The following is a 26918-nucleotide window of genomic DNA, read 5'->3' as shown; positions in this document are numbered from 1 at the left end:
CTTGTCCAAGGCTTACTTCGATCGGAAAGTTCGTCCTAAATTAATATCGGTGTTAACAATGTCTCAATTTAGTCCCAAAACAACTTCAGCTTCTCCAACCACATTCAACCTAGCCAAGAACAACAACTCACTCAACAATTGCCCAAAAATAGTCCTACATTCACGAAATGACAGTGGGGGTTCGAAGTCACTATGTGTGCCACCCAAAGTGGCTATCCCAATTCCAAATTTTAACCAAATATACAAAATTTCCCAAATATATTCAAATTTTCAATTCTAAACCACAAATGGGGTTCCTAAGGATGAAATTTGTCCAAAACAATCATCAATAACAACCGTCTAATCCAAAAACCCAAGAAGACCCGAAATGACACTAAATTCCCAAATTTTCAAGTTCCTAAATTCAAGATTTCAAACCCCAAAACGATAGAAAAATGGAAGCCTAAATGAAAAGGAAGAAAACTCACCCAAATACAAGGTGATCGGCGTCGAAAAGCTGGCCGAAATTGGAAGAGGAGCCGGCGGTCTGTGATGTTTTTCCGAGCAGAAACTTCACGCAAGGGGGATTGGCTGGTTGGAGGAACAGCTAGGGGGGTCGCCAGCGTCGGGGGATCACACCAGTGGTTTGGGTAGGCAGGTGGTGGTCGGCGGCGCAGTCTGGGCAGCCGGTGTGCGTGCGCAGGGTGTGTTGAGGGAAAGAGAGAGAGAGAGAGAGAGAGAGAGAGAGAGAGAGAGAGAGAGAGAGAGAGAGAGAGAGATGAAAGAGGGTGTGCGAGAAGAGCGGGAGTGTTTGTGAGAGAGAGAGTGTTTAAAAAATGAACAGAAATGTGTGGAAATTTCTAGAGAGAGAAATTTCTGATTTTTTGTTTTTTTTTAGTGTTTAAAAGTCCTTAAGTCAAAAGCCTAAAATGCCCTCTACTTCATTCGTCTGTAACTCTTAAACCGAAACTCCGATTGACGCACGGTTCGTGTCTACGGGCTCGTGGGCTCGAGCAGTACCCAACCATGCCAAAATCAAAGTCAAAATCCAACTATTTCAATTTGGTCAAAATTTGGTCAAGTTTAAAATAAAACAACACTATTCAATTTCCAATGAATTCATTTTGGTGAAAACAACTTGGGTCATGAAAAAAAAAAAAACTTTCAAACTTCTCATAGTAATTTAGAAAAAAAATTTCAAGATATCACAATTCAATTTCTTTTAACAAACCTCTTAAAACCAATTAAATAAAAATTCAAATTTCTAGTGAAATTTGGGTCGGGTCGTTACACACAGTGTCCTGAAGTAACAATTTCAGAGACACACTTAGTAAGAGAAACTATAGTGTTGTACCATACCATACATAGTGTTCATAAGCAACAATTTCATAGACACACTTAGTAAGAGAAACTTGGTATCAGAACCTTGTTTATCATTATAATAATATTTTTAGATAGTAAAGTATATTGAAGATTGAAGTTATCAGTTCATATTGAAAAATTTATTTGTGATATTTTGCATGTCATCATATACAATTAGAGAACTTAGACAACAGTTAGCCCCACTCAACAAATCCCATAATAATTATCATTCATCGGAAATTTCTAGGTTGCATCAAGTTATAGAAACAAGTATAAATAATCAACAAAAAACATATGTATATAATATTCTAGGATTTCATCCATATCAGTCTAGTTGACATAGAAGTATATAGAAAATAATCTTCAAACACTGTTAGCAACTAAGGTAGAGAAAGACAGGTTAAGATAGAATATCTTAACCTAGAATTGAGTGAGCAACAAAAGAAAAAACTTACCCTAGATAATAACACTTTAGTCTATCATTTTCATAGTAAAGATTATAAGCATATATTAATTACACAATAAAGATCATTAAATATAAAATAGCATAGTAGATTTATTAATTAATTTATCAAAAAGCATTAAGTTTGAACAGTCAAAAAATACAAGAACACTAGGACAACTAGTAGATTAATTTCAAAAGCATTCCATTAGGAAAATTAGACAAAACTTATACTACATAATTGAGAAATTAAAAGACAATAATAGCAATATCCAGAAATTCCCAAGAAAAAAAAAAAAGGAAAGGCTTATTCGCGCCAATGCCCCATGAAACTAACTTCGACTTTCAATTTACCCCCTGAAACTTCATTTCTCCCAGTTTGCCTTCTGAACTTTACAAAAGACCATATTTCGTCAAAAAACCCTACATGGCACTTACGTGAAAGGGGCAATTAGGTCTTTTACTCGACGCAAAGCTGACTCAGACTGACATGTTGCCAAATCGGTTCCACATCAGCATTTAGTGGGACCCCCAATTGGGATTGTGACCATTTCCCTTCATTTTAGCCACTTTTCCCTCCAGCTCCTTAATATGAGCCCTAAAAATCTGCTCTTTCATCCTTTACACTTCTCTTCATCTTCCTCAAAATCTCTACACCTCCATGAGCAACATGAGCCACCAAAGCAATAGGCAGCGTGTTGTGGGTGCAAGGGGAGAACAGATTCACTGCTATTGTGAACGGGTCACTCGATTTTCAACTTCTTGGACTAATCGCCACCCAGGAAGGAGGTTTTTTTGTTGTCCACTATCTTCGGTGGTAGGTATTTGAGCTTTAAAATTTCTAATTTTTGTATATTCAAAATGGAAAATGGGTTTGATTTATTGTTGGTGTTGGTGCAGAGGTCCAAAGGTTATGGGTACTTTGAGTGGTTCGATCCTCAAATCTGCGATTGTGTGAAGACTATCATACCTGGGCTATTGAGAAGAATTGGAGAATTGAAAACTCAAATTTCAAAGGGGAAAGCAAGGGAGAAATGTCTGTGGTTTGGGTTGATTTTGTCATGGGGTTTTTTCATTGTATGTATTTGTTTTGGTCTGGTGTGGCAAATGTGGTAGAGTGTGTATGTGGAACTGGCTTTTGGATTTGCAATGTTTGTTGGGTAGTTTTAGGGGTTTAATGTACTATGTAGTTTTTGTCATGGCTTCATCTTGAACGTTGTAAATTTTGTCCAAAAAAACCCCTATATTTGAACCTTGTAATGTAATGTTACATCTCTTGGCAGTGGTTCAACTTTGTAATGTTCTATTTAGCAATGAAGTTGAAATTTAGTGTATGTATTTCATGACCTCATTTTTTTGTAAATGTGATTGTATGAGCATAATTTAACACTATTTTTAAACATGGGTTTAGAAATGTAGCTGCCAAAAATTGGATTGGATACAAACTGTCTTTCCAAAATATTCTCCCACCTTAAATACACAAAATACTTAACATATATAACTCACAAGTTGTCCTTCCAAAATACCCAAAATACTCAAAAGACCTTAATTATTCATAAACTGTCTTTCCAAAATATTTTCCTAATGTCATAATGGCAAAATATTTTCCTAATGCAAAGTTGTTCAAAATGCCAAAGTCAGTCATGGCTTCTTCTTCATGTACAACTTCTTGCACTTCTTCTTATGAGCTTCTGAATTTACCCTTTTTGTAGGAGACTTATATCTCTTGTGACCACTTTCTTTTTGTGATGTAGATGGTTGCTTAGATTGGGACTGTGGAGGTTGGGCTTCAGATTGAGGCTAAGACTGGATTGTGATTGGGCTTAGGATGACCTTGCAGCCTGCCTTGTAGCCCTTTGTTGTCCAATGCTTGAGAGAGGTTGTGAAGGTTGGGCTTGAGATTGGACTTGAGATTGGGATTGTGATGACCATGCAGCCTGCCTTGTGGTGCTTTGTTGTGTAGGTCTTGTCTGACCTCCACCCCTCTTGACCTGCATATGCAACCATCACAAGCAAAATACCACAGTTGTTATTGTCAAGTAAGCATGAGATTAACTAGTATAGATAATATTGGTAATTCACTGTCAATTTTGAAGATCTAGTCTGATTTTGTGTGGTTTGCCCTTCTTGTTGGGATGCTTACTGTGATAAGCTCTACAACAAAATACCAATATCACTGTCTGAATAGGCTAACCAGCTACGCAATTATTCTTTAACATAGTCAATATAGGTTACCTGACTGCTGCCTACAGCCTTCATCTTGGGACATGATATGATGTTCTAGCTTTCATCTCCACATCTGCTACATCTTATCTTTATATTAAACTTTCTCAACTTATGAGCTTTACTTGGAGGTCTTATGTAACGCCCCGAACCTCGGGCCCATAAAAATACTGAACATCAAACTTTTTAAATCTGTTTTCTCTTTCCTTTGAGTCATGCACATAAATATAAATAAATAAATTTCTTTCAAATAAAACATTTATGTAAAACCTCTATATAAAAACATTTAAACAAAATAAAGTGGGTCCCACTGCCTCAACTTCTCCTCACTGCCTCCTCAGCCTGCTTAACCTGCAAAACACAAATAACCACAAGTGTAACCACATGAAAAGACCAAAATGTCCTTGGACGGCAACGCTCGGATAACAAATCCGGCAGCATGACGGCATTGGGAATAAGATTTCCCGAGCCCGTGTACCACTGGACCAGGAAAAGCTTTCTGGAGGTTCCGAAGAGTCAGAACAATGAAGAAAACCAACCAACTCGCCGCCAGACAAGGCGGAGCTACAGTGGCCGTGGCTCACTCGCAGCCAAAGGCCGCCGGAAACGCCGAAGACTGTCGGAACAGCCGCCTGCCATGAAGCTTTGATTCGCCGCCTTGGGAGGTCGTCGGAGCCAGAGAAGCCCATGGTTGAACTCGCCATGAAGAGGGGAGGAGGACCCAGGTGGTCCGGCTTCACAACTCCGTCGAAAAATGCAAATCGCCGGCGAGACCGTTTTCTGTCTCGCGTAGATTCTCCATCTACAGTGGTCGGCCGGCAAAGGGGAGGGCTGCTAGGGGTCGGCGACGGCGAGAGGAACTTGCCGGTGCCCGTTGCTGGTCGAGGGGTGGTTGGACGGCAAAACTGCCGAGGGGGAGAGGCGGGCGAAGATAGAGAGAGAAAAGATAGGGGGAGACGCGGGGGAGAGAGAGAGAGAGAGAGAGAGAGAGAGAGAGAGAGAGAGAGAGAGAGAGAGAGAGAGAGAATGAGAGATAAAAAAATGACCTTTGGGTTTTTAAAACCCTTTAACGCAAAATTACAATGCCCCTCACTTTGAACGTCTGTAAAACCCAAATCATAACTCCAATTTACGCGTGCTTCATGTCTACGAACTCGTAAACTCGAGACCTATCCAACATGCCCAAAGTCAAAGACAAAAACCCACTAGTTTTAAAAGTCAACTTTTGGTAAAGCTCAATTTAAAACAAAAATCAAAAATTAAATCAAAACTCTTTTTATTTTCCAAATAAATTCCCAAGATCCTTAAAATAAATTCTCAAAATAATTTAAAATAAAACTTTGAAAAATACGGGGTCTCACATCTTGGGGGCTATCCTAGCCTTCTTAGGCCTTCCAGGCTGCTTGTGAAACCTTGGTGGCATCAATGGGGTCTCCCCAATCTTCACCCACAAGTCATGGCTTGTCATAGGCTTAATCATTGGCTTATAGGTCCTCTTATAAGTCTTTTTCTTATAACAATCAGTGACAAAGTCTTCAAGCTCACCATGAAAGTTACTAATGGCAGTACATGCATGTACACATGGCAGGCCACTAAGATCCCATACCCTGCAACTGCATGTTTTTTTGTCCAAGTCCACTCTGTGTGACTTCTGGTTGTGCTCCGTCACTTGATATTTTCTCTCCCCTGCCAATTTAGGAATGCACCAGAATGCCTCTTTCTTGTAATCTTAAATGATTTTGTGGATTCTTTGGTCCTATAGAATGCCTCCACCTATCAACTTGTGCTCTCCTACCAGCTGTCAACAACATCAGATATAGCCTAATTCTCTCTAACATAGTCAGAATAGGCTTGTCTCTTGCCTCTAGTAAAGCCTTGTTCAAGGCTTCGCAGTTGTTATTGTGGAGCTTGTCACACTTGATATCTGTTCTGAAATGGGACTTAGCCCAATGTTTTGCAGGTCTCTCGCAAAGCCACTTGAATGCTGCATCATCCATATCAAGCATCTTTTTCATCTCAGCATCAAACCATTGCAGTGTGGTTGCCCTTGCTATATTCTCCATCTGATGCTTCAAGGCTAACCCCTTGTGTTGAGTATTAAAATTAGCATAGAGATGTTTCAGACAGTGTCTATGCTCTGCATGTGAGAACTGCTCACCAACTGCATCTACCAACCCCTTCTGCTTGTCTGTCATAAAGATATATGCATGAGAGTTCTCAATACAAAAGTCCACTGCTAACAGCTCTAAAAACCATCTCCAAGTAAAATAATTTTCAACCTCGACCACTGCATAAGCAATGGGGAACATGCCATTATTGGCATCAACCCCAACAGCAGACAATATTTGACTAGGGTGTGGACCCTTGATATGACAACCATCAAGACCTATGAATGGTCTACATCTATCAAGGAACCCTTGCTTAAGTGCTCCTAGACATATGTAAATCCTTTCAAATCTTGGACTTTCACCCTCTAGCTCTGATTTAATAACAACTGTGGTCCCCACATTCTGCTTCCTCAACTCTGCAGCACAATCCCACAACTTAGCATATTGTTCAGTGTAGGTGCCCTCTAGAATTTTTGCTACTTTCTCTTTAGCTCTCTATATACCTTTGAATCACTAACATTAACATTACATTCAACCCTCACTTGCTCTTTGAAGCCTTGCAGATTCCAGTTGGGATTGCAGCTAAGTTGATAAGCATACTTAGTTAATTGCCAACCAAGTGCAACTGACAACCCTATTTTTTGTAGACTTGCAGCATTTGTGCTCTACTTTTAAAGTTTTCACCATCAGATCAACACTCCCATTAAGAGCCGATGCAAACACCACAAAGGGACATTTCTTATGGACACATATGGCTCTCACAGGATCTGGGTCATTCTTGTAAATTTCAACTCTCTCTCAGTCTGAATAGAATATTATCTTACTGCTGCCCTAAATATATCTGTAGTAGCATATCTCTGTCCCAAACAGAACTGCACATTCTTCATATCAACCTCAGGTCTAAAGACTACACATTTAAATATATCAAACTTAGGGAGCTTGCCCCTGGATCTACTGTCAACATCATCACATTCAGAAGAAGACCCTTTATAGTTGCCAATCCCATCAGAATGAGTACTATTTGAAACTTGCTCATCCTCTTCCAAATCAAGTCTCTCAGGTGCAATGTTATCCACATAACTCTTATACAGTGTCTCATCCTCTTTCAAAATCTTCAGCTTTGAGTCCCTGTCCATATACTCACTGTCATACCAATCTAAATCACTTGCATCAACTTCATCCACCCAGGCTCACCAGTACCCTCATCCATCACAGGCTCACCAATATCCTCATCCTCACCAGGCCCATCAGTATCTTCATTATCACCAAGCTCATTAGTATCTTTATCCTCACCAGGCTCATCACCATGATTATCTTTTATATCTGCACCTTCAACATTCACATTGGCAAGTACATCTGTCAATAACTCATCTAGTGTCACACTTTGTATCCTTTCCTTTCATTTCCTTTCAAATAAAGACTAATCTCCCTACGGTTACTAGATGGTATTGCCTCAATTAAACCAATATCATTTTGTCAGTTTTAATCTCAAGCATGGAATTGTTAGCCCTAATGTAGAAACCAACATCGGTATGGCCTAACAGTTTGGCAATGCCTTTTAGCTCCAACAGAGACATAAAATCCACACAATAGTGGTCAAACCAACTTACACTGCCACCAGCATAGCTCAGGTTGCCATCAATACACACTAGTTCACCCCTATGAAAGACTTTAAATGTTACCTCTTCTGGACCAACTACAAATAACACAAAAAGACAAAACATCATTACTGTTACTAACTACCTTCATAAATCCACACAAATAAATTTCATAAACCAAGTCACACTCCATTTAGCAACACTGTCCAATTTAACACATTTTCGATTTATGAAAAATATAACAAATTAGGATATAATCGGTAGATGTTGTTTTCAAAATATTAAACTGCAAAAAACATATAAAAGTGAAATTTGTCCTTTTAAAAACATGTTTTTTGGTTTATTAATCAATTTCAAAATTAATTTCAACCTAACAGTCAATGACAAAAGGAAAACAGTATATCCCTAAAAGACAAGAGTACATGTGACCACCGACAAAAAAAGACTAAAGGAACCCTAACAATGCCTCAATAATAGAGATGAGCAATAAAAAAACCCAAAAGTTTGGGACCATTATCATGTTGAATGTTTTCTTAGAACAAAATAAACATCTATTTCATTCCAAGTATACTCGCAAGTGCACAAATCGCATCAGTAGCAAAGCGTACAAGCACGAGGTCGATCCCACAGGGAATGGTTAATAAACAACAAATCAATTCAATTAATCACAAGAATAACTAAATGGGGGTTGTAGAGAGATGAAAACACACGCACCCATCACCACACGCACACACCCTTTATTCTATCTTGCAATGTTAAGTTTTCAGTTTCAAATCAGATAAGCATGCGATAACCATCCAAGGCTAATGACAATTAACCATCCAAGGCTAATGACAATTAATTCAAACACAATGTATTAAAGTTTAACTGCTAAAAAGGTTTGATTAGTTACTTTCTCGCAATTGTTCTCCTAATGCATATATTAAGAGCTTCTTGGGCCTTCCTTAATCAATTAACTTACATGTTCCCTAAGAGCTTTGTTAGGCCTAGGGCAACTGTTATCCATGTAAGAGTCATTAAGATCTATGAGAACGTCAAACATACACAACATACAAGCTTTGATTATTTCCTTATAGAGGTCGCCCAACCCCATTACCAAGAATAATCCCTTATTTCCTTGTTACTTGTGATTTAGTGTCTTTGATTATTTCACAACTAAACCTAACAAATAAACTAGATGGAATTACCCTAAGGTGGCCAGTCAAAGGATGCAAACAACTAGTGACGGATTCAAATAGATAATGGAAATTTAATACATGCAAACATCAAACTAATCGATCAAGAGACGGATAACATGCAAGATAGAATAAATAAACCTACATACTTAAATTAAATAAAAGAAAACAGAAACAAATAACAAAATCCCAATTCATATTAATGTAAAATTCAAAAACACAAACTAATATTAAAAACAGAATTCTAGATGGAAAGAAAAACAAAAATCAAGAGATACATCACTATGGTGGCTGCGGCAAGAAGAGAAGAAGAAGGAAGCACCTAGCAAGCTGGAGGAACCCACGGCAAGGTGAGCTAGGGCTTGCAGCAAGGGCTGAGTCATTTTCTCTCTTGCTTGTCACACCACTCTCTCTCTAGCTCTCTCTAAATTTCGGCTCTCTCTCTCTCTAACTTTCTGAAAACTAAAAATAATGAAAACTGAAAAATAACTAGGAGGAGGGGGTCTTAAGTTCTGAAGGAATAAGATATATTTATAGAGGAGAAATCCTTGTGAAGCAAGGCTAGGGTTACTTGCGGCAGCAGCTAGGGTTAGGAGGCATGGGCTTGCGGCAAAGGCAAGGCCTCTTGGGCTTAAGTGAGTCACGCCTAGCCTAGCTAGGGTTTCCTTCCTCCTTATGCATGGGCTGCTGGCTTGGGCTGCTGGTCTTGGCCCACTGGGCTTGCATCTTGGGCTGAAGTGGCTTGCACAAGGTGGGCTAGGGTTTCACTTCATGGGCTGCCACCTTGGGCTTGCGCATTGGGCTTCATGGGCTGCTAGGTTTTGCATGGCATGCATGTGCATGCATGGGCTGCCACCTTGGACCATGCGCATTGGGCTTGGGCTGCGAGGGTTAGGCGCATGCATGCATGCATGGCCCCTCTTGACTTCGGCATGACCTAGGCCCAAGGCCCATTTGACTTGTTGACTTGCCATAGTTGACCTTTGACCATTGACTTTGACTTCTCATTTTGCCCCTCATTTTCATTTGAATTTGAATTCATTTCTTCCCTCTATTCATTTCCATGGATGTCCACCACCTTCTAGAAGCTTCTGGAACCTTGACTTTGTAAAGTTGACTTTGACCAACATTTCCTAGTGCAACTAGGATTTCTTGTAAATGAAGGATTCCTTATCCATTTCGACTTCTCGTAATGACCATATTGCCCCTGGGGTCTCCTAGTGTCATTAGGACTCCTTTCCCTAGTAGGGTTAGGTTTCCTAGTTCAACCAGGATTTCCTGTTCCAATCAGGATTTCTCATTTCTGGCTCTACAATGATGGTTCTGGACTTGATGTTTCTTAGTGTGACTAGGAATCCTTATTTGACTAGGATTTCTGCACTTTTCCTGATTTGACCAGGATTTCACTCGTTTTCCTAGTTTGACCAGGAAATGTCCCAAAATGGCTTCATTTGCTTCATTTTCCTATTTCTGCTTCATTTGACCTGAAAACACAAAAATAAGACAAGAAACACAAAATATCGAGTTCTAATACTCTAGGTTAAGGAATTAGTATCATAAAGTGATGCAAAATGCACACTCATCATATCATCAATACAAACAAAGTGTAACCCTAAAGTAAAAGCATATATGCCCACTAACTTTCCATCGGTCCAGAAGATCCGTATTCCCTAAGCACTGTCATCTTCCACCCAGGAATACTCTGAAAAACCTTTTTCCTTCCAGTAGAATAGAATCTTCTGCAGAGATTTACCTTTCCTTTTTGATCTGCACAAACCCCTTTCCTTTCGATCTACACAAACCCTTTCTTTTTGAATATTTTCTCTATATTCTCTGTTTACAGCTTTTTTTTTTTTTTTACGGGCTTTGTTTACAGCCTAAATGATCCATTTAGCAATAATTGGGTTCAATTACACAGAAAGGTCCCACTAAATGCTGATGTGGAGCCGATTTGGCAACATGTCAGTCTGAGTCGGCTTTGCGTCGAGTAAAAGACCTGTTTGCCCTTTCCACATAAGCGTCACGTAGGCTTTTTTGAGGAACCCATAGACGGACTTGACGGAATATGGTCTTTTGTAAAGTTTGGGAGGCAAACTGAGAGAAATGAAGTATTAGGGGGCAAATCGAAAGTTGAAGTTACTTTCAGGGGGCATTGGCTCGAATAAGCCAAAAAAAATAAATAAAGAACTAATCAACCTTATAGATATAAGTAAGCCTATAGAAGTAGAAATACAATCTTTAGCAATAATAGAACTAAAAGTTGAAGTACAAAAAATAAAAATAGTTCAGAAACATTTAATGGAACAAGTAGAAAAATTACACAGCAAATTAAATAGATAGATTATTTAATGACAAGTACTAGGACTAATAAAGCATGCATTGAGGCATTAGAAAAAATCAATGAAATTGATAAAGAACCTGTAGGATTATCATATTACTCAACATCAATCATTAAAAATAATATACCAATTAGGAAAAATAACATTGTTATATATGCAACTATTAGTTAATATAATAGAAAGATTAGACGAAATAGAGGTATAAGCAATATATATCCAGCACATCGTCAAAATTACCATAAGAACTAGTTAGAAAAACAAAGATTTTCATTACAATTTAAAAGCATAAATCCTAGAAGACAAAAAACCAACCCATTGGACGATTCGAAATGGAACTTTTCAGAAGAAAAGACAAAGAAATAGTTAGATATGAAGATCTTTATAATAGCTAATGAGATAGATGCAGCAGAATTTCTTAGGAAAAGCTTAAGACAAACACAAAAGCACAAAAGTAATTTGTACCAAGTGGGAACCTTTCAGAATAAATCTAACATAGTTAGTAGTATTAGCTAGCATGAAATAACTTGTATAGATAAATTAAGAAGTAATTGTTGATGCAAATTTCCGTAAGAGAGATGCAACAACTTAGAGGTGGTGACTTGGCTGATCCGAAGCCTTGATGGATGGTGACGTGGATGTTGATTGAGATCTTCCTGTAGACAAACACAAGATCAAAGGAGATGGACCGGTGTGGTACCAGCCAAACACGCTCCGATGATGAAGTCAGTGATGTGTGTTTGATGGTGTTTGAATGGAAGTGAGGAAGAACATGTGATGAACTTGGGAGAATGGGAAGAACAAGGCAAATGTTATGGGTTTATTCTCAGCAAGTCCAAGTGTGTTTTTGGTAAGCCAAAGTTTGTGCAAGTGTTTGCTTTATGATGGCTGGATGGATGGGATCCTGGCTTTGTGCATATAAGTTGGTTTATATAGACAAGGGAAGGTGTGGAGAGTAAGTTACCTGCATGTGATTGAGTGGCTGAGAGAGATCTACGCGTTCGGTCATAACTAGTAGCATGCACAGCTACTCACCTCATTTGCATTCAATGCTGCATTGAATGCAAGGATGGAAGATCAGATGGAATGCCCCAATAGTCATGGCTGTGAGCTGGAATGTCTTATCTGTCAGAGAGTCACGTCAGGTGCACTTGAGTATGGCGGTTCGTCCCAACGTGATCTTCTTTAGGATGGCGGTGGGAGGCCGAGCCGATCCGAACACATGCCTCACGTGTAGACGTGAAACCCATGTGTGATCGGATCGGATTTAGACAAGTCGGCCAAGCCGATCAGGTAGGTAGTGCAGTGATCCCCTCAAGTGAAATCCGGCCGCAACAAGGTTTTGAGATGACGATCACCAAAGCCGAGCCGATCCGAACTGGGAATGGAATGGACTGAGTTGATGTGGTGATGTGGAGATCCAAAGCACGTCTGATCGTGATCGGTCATTGGGCCGGGCCGAGCCGAACCAATGGTTGAGATGATCAAGGGGTGACAAGATTGTCGAAGCACGTCTGATCGTGATCGGTCATTGGTCCGGGCCGAGCCGAACCAATGGTTGAGATGATCAGGTGGTGACAAGATTGTCGAAGCACGTCTGATCGTGATCGGTCATTGGTCCGGGCCGAGCCGAACCAATGGTTGAGATGATCAGGTGGTGACAAGATTGTCGGAGCACGTCTGATCGTGATCGGTCATTGGTCCGGGCCAAGCCGAACCAATGGTTGAGATGATCAGGTGGTGACAAGATTGTCGGAGCACGTCTGATCGTGATCGGTCACTGGGCCGGGCCGAGCCGAACCAATGGTTGAGATGATCGGGTGGTGACAAGATTGTCGAAGCACGTCTGATCGTGATCGGTCATTGGTCCGGGCCGAGCCGAACCAATGGTTGAGATGTGATTGAAGAAAGATGATCTCCAGATCTGAGCCAAACTGATGGTGTCCGAAAAAGATAATCTCTCAAATTCCTGGTGGATCCCAATGTCGGTTCGGATTGGACATGGGTAACCCGGAGGTAAGAGCCGATCTCATATGTACATGTTGTTGGCATTTGCTGAGCTAAGATGATGACACAGATGGCTGGGTCTAACCAAGTTGACTATTTGAAAAGTCAGAGCAAAAAATGGGACCTGGTGGGCCACGTGTTGGTTTGTGATTGGCCATTGAATCCATGTGGATTTATCCACAAACAGTAATACTTAATCTTTTAAGTCCAAAAGCAATAAACGAAATTAAAAACCAAGGATATAGGTTAGTACACATAGGAACAATTCTTATAGCTAGGATTAGCGTGCATGTTTAAATATAGCACAAGTAGGAAAAAAAATATTAGTTTATGTATATGATGATAGATGAGATAATCATCAATATGCAACCATAGCAGCAACAGAAGTACATCTCAGAACAAATTTAGCAGTTATAAATAATCATCAATATGCAACCATAGCAGCAACAGAAGTACATCTCAACAAAAATTTAGCAGTTATAGGGTGTATACCTAATTATATAATGACTGTACAAGATTTTAGTAAACATATAAAATTTAGCATCAAAACTAAGAATTATAATATTAAGGGAGAATTTAAAATTTTAAATATAAGCATGATGTATATAGGTAAATTAAGTAGTAATAACTTTAACTATAAATTTAATATATATATAGAATTTCAAGACATAGTAAAAGCATCAAACAACAAGCATGTTAACATGATAATAGAGGTGTACATCGGGCCAAGCCGACCCAAGAACGGCCTAGCCCGTACTTATGGGCTGGGCTAGCCAAGGTTTTTTATCCCATTAGGCCAGCCTGGCACGAGCCCATCTTGGGTTAGGTCGACACGTTTATATTAGTTTCTCAATTATTTTTTTTAATTTAAAGACTAATTTTTAGTTCCATAAATAAAAATATTTCCAAAAAACTAAATACAATTTTATATTCAATTACAAACTTATTTCTTATTAATTGCTATTTTTTTAATTTATATCAACATTGTTGATTAATTTTAAAAATCAACACGACTCGTTATGGGCTTGGACATGGGGCGGGCTAGGCTTAAGGTTTAAAATAATTGGGCTGGCTTGAGCACGGCACGAAGCACGAATGGGTCGATTTTAAACGGGTCAGCCTATTGTACACCTCTATGATAGAATTAAGACCAATAGATAATAGTTAATTTTTAAAGGAACATAATGGACATAATTACCTAACCTAAAGAAAGCAGGAGGTAGAAATCCAAATAAAGCACAAAGGGTAAACTACATTTTTGGTCCCTGTGTTTTGACCCGAAAGCACATTTAGTCTCGTGGTTACAATTTTCCCAATTTTGTCCTTGTGTTTTATATATTTTGCAATCTTGGGACATTATGCACCTAAGATGAAAATTTTTCTCAAATCAAAACTAATAGCTTGCTTAAACTAACAAGTTTAATTTACTCTAGAATGACTTAAAATCATGTATATAACCTTGAATTTTTTATTTTCAAACAAGAAATAAAGAAATCACAAACTCAAAGTTCAAACCCTTAAAATTTTGTGAGCCTCAATTTCTTTTGCAAATAAATACGAAAATAAAAATTGAAATTAGTTTTAGAAATCCCATAAGATGGTTTTTCAATCCCCCAACAAAAATTTTCTTAAAAACAAGTGGATAATTTATCCCTAAATTGAATATTTGAGTTTTGTTAAAATTGTCTAAAGATTGCAAACAATATAAAACACAGGGACCAAATTAGAAAAATTGAAAACCGCAAAGACTAAATATGATTTTTAGTCAAAACACAAGGACGTCCAAAAAAGTAGTTTACCCAAAGTACAAATATGTGAAATTATTCATGAGATGCATGTGTCAGATTTCTAATTATAATTTATGAGCAAATAGAAGAACATGATGGCTTAGAAAGTGAAGCAGATCAAATAAATATGGCAATAGATGACCTAGACAAGCAATTGATAGAATATTGCTCCCTCCCTTTTCAATTTAGAATTTATTCATTTTTATAAATCTCCTAAAAAAAATTCAACTACACGAGCCTTTTAACGATAAGGGCATTGTTAATTGAAAAAAAAATAATAATAATATATATATATACATTTGGAACATAGAACTTTAGACGATATCGAATCTTTTTAAACACAAAAACTAAAAATAAAACATGTAATTTTTGTTGAACACATGAACATAAAATTTTTTACCATGTTGAAACATTTTCAACCCAAAAAAGTACGAGTTGAATAATGATAATACACTTCTTAATTTGTTATAAAGAATATTGAATTTGTTGTCAATGACCATTTGGTCTAATGGTGACGCCTAGTCTCTTCTTTGTGAGAGAAGATCCTAAGTTCAAATATTTGATAATAATAATTAAAAAATATATTGAACTTTCTAAAAACAAAATAGGATACCCTCACATATTGGGATTTATATTTTGAAATCTTTCCAAATCAAAATGTGTTTCTATAGGCCTCTTAGAGAATATACCAGCACTCCAATCGTCTAACAAACAGGGCCAACCTCATTGTGGTAATTAGAGGCCAGGACACCTTTGATTGTGTACCTTTAATGTAACACGTTCCCCCTCCCAGTTATATAATCAACGGGATCGGTCGGCTAGAGAGCAGGGATATTCTTTTTCCAACGAGGCAAAGTTGTCCCCTCTACTGATCAAACCCTCAGTTCGGAGGTCTTCATCAACATGTTACGAGGCTCTAGTCTTCAGCTGGTCCTTCTTTACTTGACTGAACGCTCTGGGCCTACCTACTTCCATAGATGAGCTTTTATCGGACTTATCCAATTCCGAATCTAATCCCATGAAAACCATCCAATCAAATCAAATTCTTCTTATTTTGTAGTTGCCTTTGTCGTTGTCGTTGGTACTTATTCAGAAGAAGCGAGTAGACAACACTCATTTAAGGAAATATCTTAATTAAGTCATTAAATTTTCTTACACAATATCTAGATGAAATTTTAGGAAATGCAACCGAAATTCAAGAATTTGTCATATTTATTTTACGCAATCATATGGCACATATCGACAATGTACGACAAATTGGCTTATTAGATATCAAACACGTACACGATTCTCATCAATAAAAATTCTAAACTGAAACACATTGTTAACATGACACTAGCAGAGTATGACAAATAGTTCGTTACGTCTTTTATAATGATGGCGACAATCACTTACTAATTTTATGGGTCAAACTGGTCATTTGCAACAGTACGTATTTACATATTCAATATTGTTTTAGTCGTAAAAGAAGTTCTCATGCCACGTGGCGTTCAGGTAGAGGTGTACATTGGGTCGGGCCGGCCCAAGTTCAGCACAGGCACGGCCCATTTACAATTGGCCCTATCCCAATGGATCGGTTTGGCACGAGCCCGTCTTGGGTTGGGCCAGCCTGAGCCCGTTACGAGCCAGCCCGTTTATATTAGTTCCTCAATTTTTTTTTTTTTAAATTTGAAGACTAATTTTAGTTCTATACTAAAAATATTTTCAAAAACTAAATACAATTATATATTCAATTACAAACTTATTTCTTATTAATTGCTATTTTTTTAAATTTATATTGACATTGTTAATTAATTTTTAAAATTAAATCTTTGGTTTATTAAATATTAAATAAATTAAAATAATTAATAGGGCCGGTCTGAACCGAGCACGATACGAAGCATGAATGGACAATTTTAAATGGGCCGGGCTAGGCCGGCCCGTTGTACACCTCTACGTTCAGGGAGTGTGGGCGTGCCACCATCAAGAAAGACGATAATAAAATAGGTGCTTCGGCCAAAGACACAAGGGTCGGCCGTAAGAATAATCAGGCGGTTGTGGGCCAAGATCAGATAATTACTCTCGGCCGTGGTTCTTTTCTTGCCTAGTCTCGTGCTAGGACTTCGCTCAGTTTGTGCTAGGTCTGACTCTATGTGTGAACTCAAGTGTGATGACTACAGGGATTAATGCAGATTGACTCAAGTAAAAACATAAAACCTTAAAATGAAAGATAAGTGAAATATACATTAGGCTTCCTAAAAAGCAATCACCATAGCCCTTAATATACGTAGGCGTCATTCCACAATCTCTTCACCTGCTCTTCAAGCGCTTTAATGGTCCTCTGATCAACCTCTTTCTTTCTATGAGCGTCCTCCAATTGTGCTCTCAAATAGTTCACTTCAGCTTTTGGAGAAGTCTGTTCCGTTTTGGCCAAGTATTCAGTCTCTCTCCTTATCGCAGCAAGTTCTTTATGCTCCTTCTCCTTCTGAGCGGCATCCTCCATTTGGGCAACTTGTCCAATTTTATAATTCGATGAGTCTCAAGTTTACGCTTATATGGGAAGAAGATAATATGAGCGTTTACAGTAGAGAAAAGATTATCAACGGCCTCTATGGACCCATACTTAACATGAGCACAAAGACACAAGAATCTTTTGAGAAACTTGTTGCACAATTAGAGCAACAAATACAAGTAGAAGGAGACAACGAACAATTTTAGAATAATTTTACCAATGAAGAGCTCCATAACATTGAAAACATAATTGAACCATAACCATCTCCAGCAAGAATCTTACGTACTTTCAACCTTTAATAATGGAGCATTTTCACCAATAAAGCGGAGAATCTCTGCACTTCTTCAGCAATAATGGAAGAGCATGATCATACGTAGAACATCTAGCAGCTACTTTCGGCAAGAAGGACTTCCACTACCTTTAATTTTTCAAAATCAAACAAGCATACCACTTTTTGGAAAAGACGAGCATGAACCAGATGGACTCCCTCACAAAAGCTTAAAAAGTTTTTGTTCAAAATAAGCAAGGGTGCCATGGGAATAAAAGGAAAATGTTTTTCCTTAATTGACCATTTGGTAGTAGATCCTAAAACACATAATTTTTTGGTAGTTTTTCTGAATTCTCCTTATTTATATAGACTATAGAATCGGGTATGAAATTTCTTCTTATTATTTATTGTTTATCAAATGATATTAGAAGATGAAGGATTCGAACTTAAGAGCACGAGTGTGAAGTTACCTTATGGTCCTTACCAAGTTAACAATTGGCATCATTGCAATGAAGCATGAGAGCACAATGTGATTTTCTACTACAAGAATTAATTAAAAGCATATGGTAATTTTCAGTCACCATAATAGTCAGTCCCATCATAAATGTAGGCCACAAACCAGGTATTACTAGTACCAATCCAATATTTTCATGGATGCAAATTGGTGGTCATGAACTAGTTTCTGATGTACTAATCAAAACAGTCACACAATCTGTGGACCGCAGAACCAGGCATCCACCGAATTTTGTTAAAACAGAAACTAGGCAATACGTTTCAGCCGCTTCTCTTATTGGAAGAATCCCATGCATTTATATTTTGATTGATTTAATAAAACTCATTAAATTAGGCCAAAATCACTCACCAATCAACCCATGTATTTGCATATGATTCGAAATGAATGCAAAATTTAATGCTGAATTGGTTGTCTGGCATCAACCAAGGACATGCTAATATTGCACTTGTTAGGCCCGGCTTGAAGTTGGGCTTATAGTAGCTGCTAGCCTTTTCTTGGGCTGCGTAGCAGCAGCTCATACTGACCAAGCCCTTAAACTCATGAATGGGGTGTCTGTCCCTGGCACCAAGAGAGGGATAAATGGTTACTCCACGTTTAACATTAAAGAATGACTCGATTCTTTTATATGATATGTATCTAAACAAGTTGGGGCAATAATTAAGGTTGTTTTAAAATGATCTAGATGCTTGCAACTATTAACTAAGGACAAGAAAGAAAGAACAGTTAGTTGATTATATAAATTAAGGCTTATTCGCGTCAATGTCCCTAAAAATAACTTCGATTTTCAATTTGCCTCCTGAAATTTCATTCCTCCCACTTTGCCCCCCAAACTTTACAAAATACCATATTCCGTTAAGTCTGTCTATGAGTCCGTCAAAAAAGCCTACGTGGTGCATATGTAGAAGGGGCAATAAACTGCCACGTCAGCTTATTTGACGGAGCTTGTAACGGACTTGACAAAATATGATATTTTGTAAAATTCGGGAGGTAAAGTGAGAGAAATGAAGTTTTAAGGCGCAAATTGAAAATTAAAGTTACTTTCAGGAGGTATTAGCGTGAATAAGCCATAAATTAATATTGATGATTGTAATAACAACAACAACAGCAATAATTGAGATATCTATTTGAAATTTCAAATGATCACATGGTCCAAATAATTTCATTGAGTCCGTCCGTTTATTACTAGCCCATACAAAAAATGATAATAACAATTACAACTTTATCGTGGTATTAGCCAGAAAATCTATATAGGGTCAAATTTTGTGTTCCATGAATCAACATGACTTATAGTAGATAGTTCTTATATGGTCCAACATGGGCAGCTATATTGATTTCCAACTTAATAACAAGCCATCAGCCTCACTTCAGTGTTCACATATATATATATATATATATATATATATTAATCCCACTGCTTGTCAAATTCTAATCTATAAATATTGATTTCGCTCTTGGTCATCTGCACCAGTTCATCTTATATAACCACCTTTCCCATTGAGCCAATTCTCAGCCCAATTAAACCTCAAGTGATCTTGTCATTTTGATCAGCAAGCTTGGCCAGTCAATTAAAATGGGTAGCATCAGTTTGAGCCAGGAATTTGCTAGTCCTGTAGCTGCAGCCAGGTTGTTCAAGGCCTTGATCATCGACTCCCACAACCTCATCCCCAAGCTCATGCCTCAAGCCATTAAGAGCATCGAAATCATCCAAGGTGATGGAGGTGAAGGAAGCATCAAGCAGATCAATTTTGCCGAGGGTAATTAAGCATCAGTTTTGGTGTTCATCTTGTGCGTATATCTAAAACTACGTCGTTTTAAACTTGTACATAATTATGTGTTGCGTGACGATGATGATGCAGGTACTCGTTACAAGTACATGAAGAATAGAATAGACACCCTGGACGTAGAGAATTTGGTGTGCAAGTACACTCTGATCGAAGGAGACGTATTGGAGGACAAGATCAAGTCTATTGCTTACGAGGTGAGGTTTGAAGCCTCTCCAAGTGGATCAGGATGTGTGTGTAAGATGATAAGTGAGTACCAACCTGCTGGTGACTTTGAGATCAATGAAGAAGAAATCAAGGGTGGGAAAGAAAGAGCAATGGGCATGTACAAAGTTGTTGAAGCTTACCTCTTTGAAAGCCCTGGTGCTTACGAATGATCCACTGGCCTCATCCATCTCTTCTTTCCCTGTCAACTTTCACCATATAAATACTACTTTCCATTGAGGTTTTGGTTGTAATCTTTGTTGGACATGAGAAATATATAAATAATTAACAATATTGATTACAGAAGCTAATTAATTGTTAAATTTTATCTGCTAGAGTGTAAACAATGCCTGTATGATGTTTCCTTTTGTTTTGGTCAATGCCTGTTTGATGTTTCAAAGTCAAGAAAATGGGGAGGAAGTATGTAAATGTCGTATACTAGTAGTCTAGTACCAAAAATAAAGACAACGACAGACTACCCTTTACCCTTCATATTCCATAAGCAGCCAGGGGTCCAGGGCACAAAGAATAATAGTGCACAATGCACAAGTCCATGCATTACTAAACTTGAATTACAAAGTACGACAAGAAGTTGATGTTGAGGTTTGGTGGGTTTTGGAAATTTTAATTGATGGGTGTGTTGAGTGTTTCTTGCAGCAATAATGGAAAATCGATAAAATACACATGATAAAAATATTTATTAAGAAAAAAAGATTGGTAAAATACACTAAAACTAGTTGAGGAAGCTGTCCTACTGAAGTGGTATCAATCCTCGGACCACCACGCTTTAAACGACAGAAAACAAGAAATGTGCAAAGTTAATGCAGTGATCATTTTGCACTGACCCATTGTCCCTTCCGCTGTTACTAGTCAATGCAGTCATTTTCTGAGTACATCAACCTGTGTCATTAATTCAATCACATTGGTGCTCACTTTCTCAGTTGCAGAATATCAATGATTAATCTGGGTAGCAGATTTCATGCATTTACATTGTAACTAAAGATGTTGAAAGAAAAAGGGTTGAATTGCACTACCAAAATTTCCTTGTACACGAATGAAGAAATGAGGCTGTACATGAGCATATATTATCGGGATGCAGCACCACTTCAGAAGATGTCCGCCTAGCAGGGCAGAGAGTGCTTGTTTGTATAAACAGAGATGGAAGATTCTAAATTGGAGCTTTATTGCAAAACTCTCTTGTATAAATGGAAGAACTTGGTATCTCATGTACAGACTGAATATGCTTTTGTTTTTATGATGATGATGATGATCTCACAAAACTGTAGCATAATTATGTAGGTATAATAAGGAAGAGAAGCAAGCTGATGAAGAATTGGAAGTTGAATCCTGGAGGTCTGAACATGGTTTAGGAGACACCTCCCTGGAAAAACCCTTCACACTGGAACAGAACCATGAGGTAGAAGAATTCCAAGTGGAGAATGAGATGTTTGAGAGACAGATGGATGTGAAAGGCGATTTGTCGATTCCAGAAAATGTACCAGCAAAAGTAATATTAGTGCCAACCATATTCTCAAAGGTGATTCCTCTAACAAGAGGTAGTTCATCAGGGTCAAATTTTTCATCAGGATGGGAGCCACTCTGACCAGTAGCCTCAATTGCCAGGTGAATATTTTCCATTTCTACATTGGATATAATGATGTCTTTCATATAACCTCCTCTTCCCCTAGTTGTCTTGAGCGCAATGCCACTTAATGAGTTACATAGATGAAGCTGCTCTACAAGTATGTTTGATATGCCTCCAGACATCTCACTACCAAATGCCAAGCCAGAGCCAAAAGAAGATTGAAGCTTAACACCCCGGATGTGCACATTGTTGGTCGGTTTGCCATAGGCAATTCCATACTCATCCCAACCGCTCTTCAGAACAATTGCATCATGACCCATACTAATGTTGCAGTTCTCAATGCATACATTCTCTGAAGAATCTGAAGTTGCAATGATATACACATTTACGGAAGATATTAGGCTCTTTGCACTTTTAACATAAACTATGTAAGGACTTCAGCATAGAGAAAATACATTATCTAATACATTGTCTGGAAGGTAATGGTTGACAAACCTGGGACTATACCGCTGGTATATGGAGATGCAGGAGAAGCATGAATAGTTATGTTTTGAACTTGCACATCCCTGTATTATTTCAACAGATAAAGAATAATATCAATTCCCTAAAATACATTTGGTATTGAGTTAAGGATACAAGAAATGCAACAGTTGGACTCATATGTTACTAGTCGTACCTGCAATATGTCGGATGAATGTTCCAAGCAGGGGAGTTTAAGAAAGTTAAATTTGATATAGTGATATTATCACATTCGGTGAATTCCACTAGATGCGGTCTGCTATAATTCAAGGAATGAGAGCTGAATTGCTCCCACCATACACAACCCTGTCCATCAATGGTCCCATTATCACCTGGTACAATTTATTAAATGTGGAAGAGTTACGTGAGGGGACAGAACTTGGATACATCTCAAAAGACAACTTTTGATGGACAAATATCCTCACCTGTTAACACCACATCGTGTAAATTGTTTCCGTTGATCAAGCTACGATATCTCCAACCTGGAAATTCAATCCCTCGACCATAAGAAGGCAGGGGTTCCACAATATCCCAGTGAGTGTAATCCTGCAAAAGACCATTGCCAACACAACTAAAAAATCGAGTCTTTATATAATTTTGTTTTCTTCGTTTATTTGTAAGAAGTGGGAATGTTTCCATTAGAAAAAAGCACTGAAGAATTTGTGTTAATTTGTGAACCTGGGATCCAAGAATGATGGCACCTGTTTCCAGGAAGAGTGTGAGGTGACTGGTAAGGTTAAAACTTCCAGTAAGCCACCTGCCAGGTGGAACATAGAGTTGAGCACCACCCTTGTCAGCAAATGACTTGACATAGAAAATAGCATTTTGGAAGGCTACCGTGTTCAATGTTTTCCCATCTCCAACAGCCCCAAACTCCAAGAGTGACACACTGTGAGGTCTGGTAACCAAAGGCTTCTTGTTTTCATCACATTGTCCATTCTTTCCAACTCCATCATACTGAACAGCACTACTAAATGCCAGAAGCAAAAGCAGAGCCAACTGAAAATAAGAAAACAGAAGAAGAAAAGGTTGAAGTTGGAGATGCCTTCCTGTCACACCGTTTTCAACCAAAGAAAAAAAATATATATATATATATATATAATATGAATATGTATGTATCTGTATATCAATATAATATCATGCCAGAAGAACAAAAAATGCTTTAGATTTGGTTGTCTCACTGCAGAGAAAACACAAAAATCCTACAACAAACTTGGTACAACAGCATGAAAAACAGTAAAGTAGAAACCTTGATCATTTATACAGAGAGTAAAAGAGACCAAAGTAAATAGCGTAAAATTTCAGAAGATTTCAACAAAGTGAAAGAAGACTTGAAGTAAATGGTCATTTGCATATGGAAAGATCAAAGATACATGCAAACCTGGCCAAATTTAGATTTACGCCCCTATTCTACAATGCAGACAAAGCAGAAGCAACCTAAGAATATGAGAACTCATAAGTAAAAACTAGGCTTTCACTATGCTAGATTCGCAGTGTTGAAAATTGTTCTTTGCAGGCGTCTTGTATTATTGTTGTGCTTGTTGGTGATGGCTGAGATGCTTTTTTCAATTTTTTTTTTTTCCTGGTGTAGTCTGAGTGTGGGACTGTAACTCTTTTTTTCTTTGGTGATTAATGAGATTTACTTACCCACCAAAAAAGAAACTAGCTATTGAGATCAATGATAAAATAGAGGAAGCAAACTTTCATAAAATCCAAACTAGCAGACAAGTTGAAGCCATTGGAAAGATGGCTCAGCAGCACACCAACGTGGAGATACAACAGAATACGAGGTTGAGATCATCAAGGACACGACAAATAGTAAAAGATGCACTTTCCAATTTTAACAGAATTAAGCACATCCTATGCTCCCTCTCCCTCTCTCTCTCTCTCTCTCACACACACACGAGTCCACACACCAATAACAGATATAGAGGGTGGGAGGGAGACAGTAATGCTGCATTGCCGGGTTCAAAATTCAATAATCTTATATATAGCAGATGATTCACGTAACTACTAGTTTACATTGCCAAATTACATCGTATGTAAATCCGACATACAATGCAAAATCTTGATTAGGAAGAGCCATTAGATCGAAAAGCCTAAGAAACAGTCAGAAAGATCTTTTTTTTTTTTTTTTGCACGCACCCAGATGATAAAAGCCAAAAACAAAAAAACCACCAATACACATATATATGAATCAAACACTAAATATCAAAACCAACGTACTTACTAGCCTCTTCATGAGTCTCTACCCCTTCACTCAACTCCAACAAAATTCAGACAGCAGCAGGCTCTAAAATTCTACAAAACCCAGTGAGGAAACGGTAATATAAATTACAAAACGAAGGGAAGAAGAAGGAGAAAAGGAAGAGAAGGAAGAAAAGGAAGAGCTTTTGTGGATATAATGCCAATGATGTACATGAAAACAAAAAAAAAAACAAACGGGCGGTAGGAGAAAGCGACAGCTAAAAAGAAAAAGCCAGCTCCTTCTTATGCATATTTTCGTAACAATAAAAAGCAATTCCCACGCATCAAAGTTGGAAAGTGCAATTTGAATATTGGTTTAGAAAATCTTTGAGAATAAAAAGGCAATATATAATTTCCATTTGCATTGATTTTACATAAACAGAGTTACAAATCCCAAGTCCCAACCGAACTCATATCTTGCCGACACAATTTTGGCCCCAAAATCAGCACTAAAACCTCAATCAATCACACACAAAAATAAAACTAACAGAGTGTGAAATTAAATTTCTGTAATTTGATGATGGACAGTGGTTAATTAATTAAATTAATTAATTAAAATGTTTGAGATGGGTGTGTGGACAGAGAGGCATGAAGGACTTGCCTCTTATGCCATGCGGGGTGCACAGTGGGGCTGTGGGACCATGCCAATGTTGTTGTTGTTGTTGTGGTTGTGGCTGGCTGACGTCACTTAGTTGCTGAAACTCCAGATCGCAACCACTCCTGCCGTCATCTGTGGGCCCAGGGAACTCTCCTCAGTCCTCGGCTCCTCCTCCTTTATGAGTCCTGTCCTGTCTGTCTCCCGCTTCTCTTCTCTTTGAGGCTCTGCTCAATTTTTATTCCCTCCCTCCCTCCTCGTACGGTCACATTAACGACAAAAAGAACAACAACATCAACAGCAAACACGTCTTTGTGTTTACTTTTGGTTCGGTTTTACCAAAACCCGCGGCGCCATATGTTGCCTTGGCTAGTGGCTATTGTAAAATAGCTCAATGCCAAATACCAGGTTACGTTACGTGTGGCATGTGGCCCATGTGGGTGAACACTACACCTTATCACAATTCTCTTTTTATTTGTTTGTTCATATAAGAAAAAAGCTTAATTTAGTTTTTACCCCCATAATTTTAGTTGATTTTTACTTTATCACCCAAATATTTATTTGTCTCACTTTATCAGCTACAACTATTTTCCGTGTTTTATTTTATCACCTACAACTATTCCTCGTATCTTATTTTATCACTTACAATTATTCGTTGTGTCTCACTTTATTTTTTTTTCGTCCATTCTGTCAGCTAATCCGTCAATATTGATAAATATTTCTGCCACATCAGCATTTTTTATGGCTTGAGCAATAAAATGAACTGAAAAAAATAAAATAAGACAAATAAATATCTAGGTGTAAAGTGAGAATTAACTAAAACTATAAATAGTGAAAATATTAACAAATTATAAATAGATCAACAAAACATTTGAAAATTTCATAATAGTCAATATGTAATTTCATATCCCTATATATATTCCAAGACCATAAAAGTCAATGGCCCCGCCCAGTTAATGAAGTGCTTTAATATTCTACTTTTAAAATTACATTATTGTCTTTCTGTGTTTTTTCAATTACTCTCTACCTCATTCCCTCTCTCTCTCACACACACATTATCTCTCTCTCGGACGCCGTACATGACCTTTGTCTCTAGCCTCTCCACCTCCACCTCCACCTCCACCTCCAATTTTCCCCAAAACCAAAAGAGCTTTGTCTGTCATTGACAGACATGGACTTTGAAAAAGTGATGCTCTTATTTATTTTATTTTTTTGTTTTTTTTTTGTAAGGTGTCATGCGTCAGTTTTCGCACACCAGACTAATCTCTTAGGCCGGTTAAAGATAAACAATTCATGTCAGGCCTAGGGTATTCACAAAAGATTTTACATTCCTTACTGCCCAGCTCCAAAGGTCGAATTAGAGACTCAAACTCGAGTGTCTGGGTTTACAGCTACACTATTTAACCAACCGAGAGATGTAACTTTAGTTAAGAAAGTATATATAACTAAGAGTTATTTGCACTTACACCCTCTAAGATTTATCGTCTTTCACATACACCTCCTAGGGTTTCAAAAATTACACATACACCTCTAAAGTTTCAAAACTGTTGCACATAACCCCATTCCCCTTAATGTATTGACTCATCCACTCACTCTTCCTCTTTTCCTTGAAATGTTCACACCACCTCTTTGTACCGTTCCAAAATTCTTATTTGGACACCTTATCTTATTATGGCCTAATATTTTCTCTTACAGTG

At 38.0% G+C, this 26918-nt stretch overlaps 3 protein-coding genes across 5 annotated transcripts; 1 reads left to right on the top strand and 2 right to left on the bottom strand.

The window, feature by feature from the left end:
- Positions 1–5363: 5363 nt before the first annotated feature.
- Positions 5364–7250, bottom strand: LOC147280325 (uncharacterized). Its single transcript, XM_086252182.1, has 3 exons — positions 6939–7250; positions 5802–6609; positions 5364–5692 (listed from the first exon to the last, which is right to left on the bottom strand). Exons 1-3 carry the CDS (start codon positions 7248–7250, stop codon positions 5364–5366), a joined length of 1449 nt encoding a protein of 482 aa, XP_086108308.1.
- Positions 7251–19697: 12447 nt separating this feature from the next.
- Positions 19698–20600, top strand: LOC147280324 (major allergen Pru ar 1-like). Its single transcript, XM_086251696.1, has 2 exons — positions 19698–20044; positions 20147–20600. Exons 1-2 carry the CDS (start codon positions 19861–19863, stop codon positions 20446–20448), a joined length of 486 nt encoding a protein of 161 aa, XP_086107822.1. The 5' UTR covers positions 19698–19860; the 3' UTR covers positions 20449–20600.
- Positions 20601–20960: 360 nt separating this feature from the next.
- LOC147280323 (putative polygalacturonase) lies at positions 20961–25409 on the bottom strand. 3 transcript variants are annotated; one of them, XR_015123377.1, is made up of 8 exons: positions 25228–25409; positions 24610–24680; positions 23058–23378; positions 22805–22925; positions 22537–22711; positions 22356–22426; positions 21310–22221; positions 20961–21175 (listed from the first exon to the last, which is right to left on the bottom strand). XR_015123377.1 is itself a non-coding variant. In XM_086250852.1 (7 exons), the coding sequence occupies exons 2-7, from the start codon at positions 24619–24621 to the stop codon at positions 21548–21550; spliced, it is 1374 nt and encodes a 457-aa protein (XP_086106978.1). In that variant the 5' UTR covers positions 24622–24680; positions 25228–25409; the 3' UTR covers positions 21203–21547. The 3 variants fall into 3 exon arrangements, 2 of the variants coding, with proteins under 2 accessions (XP_086106978.1, XP_086106980.1); XM_086250852.1 differs by lacking the exon at positions 20961–21175 and having other exon boundaries at positions 21203–22221; XM_086250854.1 differs by lacking the exons at positions 20961–21175; positions 25228–25409 and having other exon boundaries at positions 21203–22221; positions 23081–23378; positions 24606–24681.
- Between the last annotated feature and the right edge of the window lie 1509 nt (positions 25410–26918).

The sequence above is a fragment of the Dryas octopetala genome, chromosome 7 (assembly GCF_963921425.1).
Source record: "Dryas octopetala chromosome 7, drDryOcto1.1, whole genome shotgun sequence".
Lineage (NCBI taxonomy): Eukaryota > Viridiplantae > Streptophyta > Magnoliopsida > Rosales > Rosaceae > Dryas > Dryas octopetala.
The sequence above is the reverse complement of the archived record's forward strand: the minus strand, read 5'-3'. Positions and strand labels throughout refer to the sequence as shown.

Coding starts and splice junctions, on each gene's coding strand:
- LOC147280325 (XM_086252182.1), bottom strand. CDS start 7,250: ATGGACAGGGACTCAAAGCTGAAGATTTTGAAAGAGGATGAGACACTG. Junction 6,610..6,938: donor CAGATATATTTAGGGCAGCA/GTAAGATAATAT, acceptor AAAGGTATATAG/AGAGCTAAAGAGAAAGTAGC. Junction 5,693..5,801: donor TCTGATGTTGTTGACAGCTG/GTAGGAGAGCAC, acceptor CTAAATTGGCAG/GGGAGAGAAAATATCAAGTG.
- LOC147280324 (XM_086251696.1), top strand. CDS start 19,861: ATGGGTAGCATCAGTTTGAGCCAGGAATTTGCTAGTCCTGTAGCTGCA. Junction 20,045..20,146: donor GCAGATCAATTTTGCCGAGG/GTAATTAAGCAT, acceptor ATGATGATGCAG/GTACTCGTTACAAGTACATG.
- LOC147280323 (XM_086250852.1), bottom strand. Junction 22,926..23,057: donor CCATCATTCTTGGATCCCAG/GTTCACAAATTA, acceptor GGTCTTTTGCAG/GATTACACTCACTGGGATAT. Junction 22,427..22,536: donor ATTCATCCGACATATTGCAG/GTACGACTAGTA, acceptor GAAATAATACAG/GGATGTGCAAGTTCAAAACA.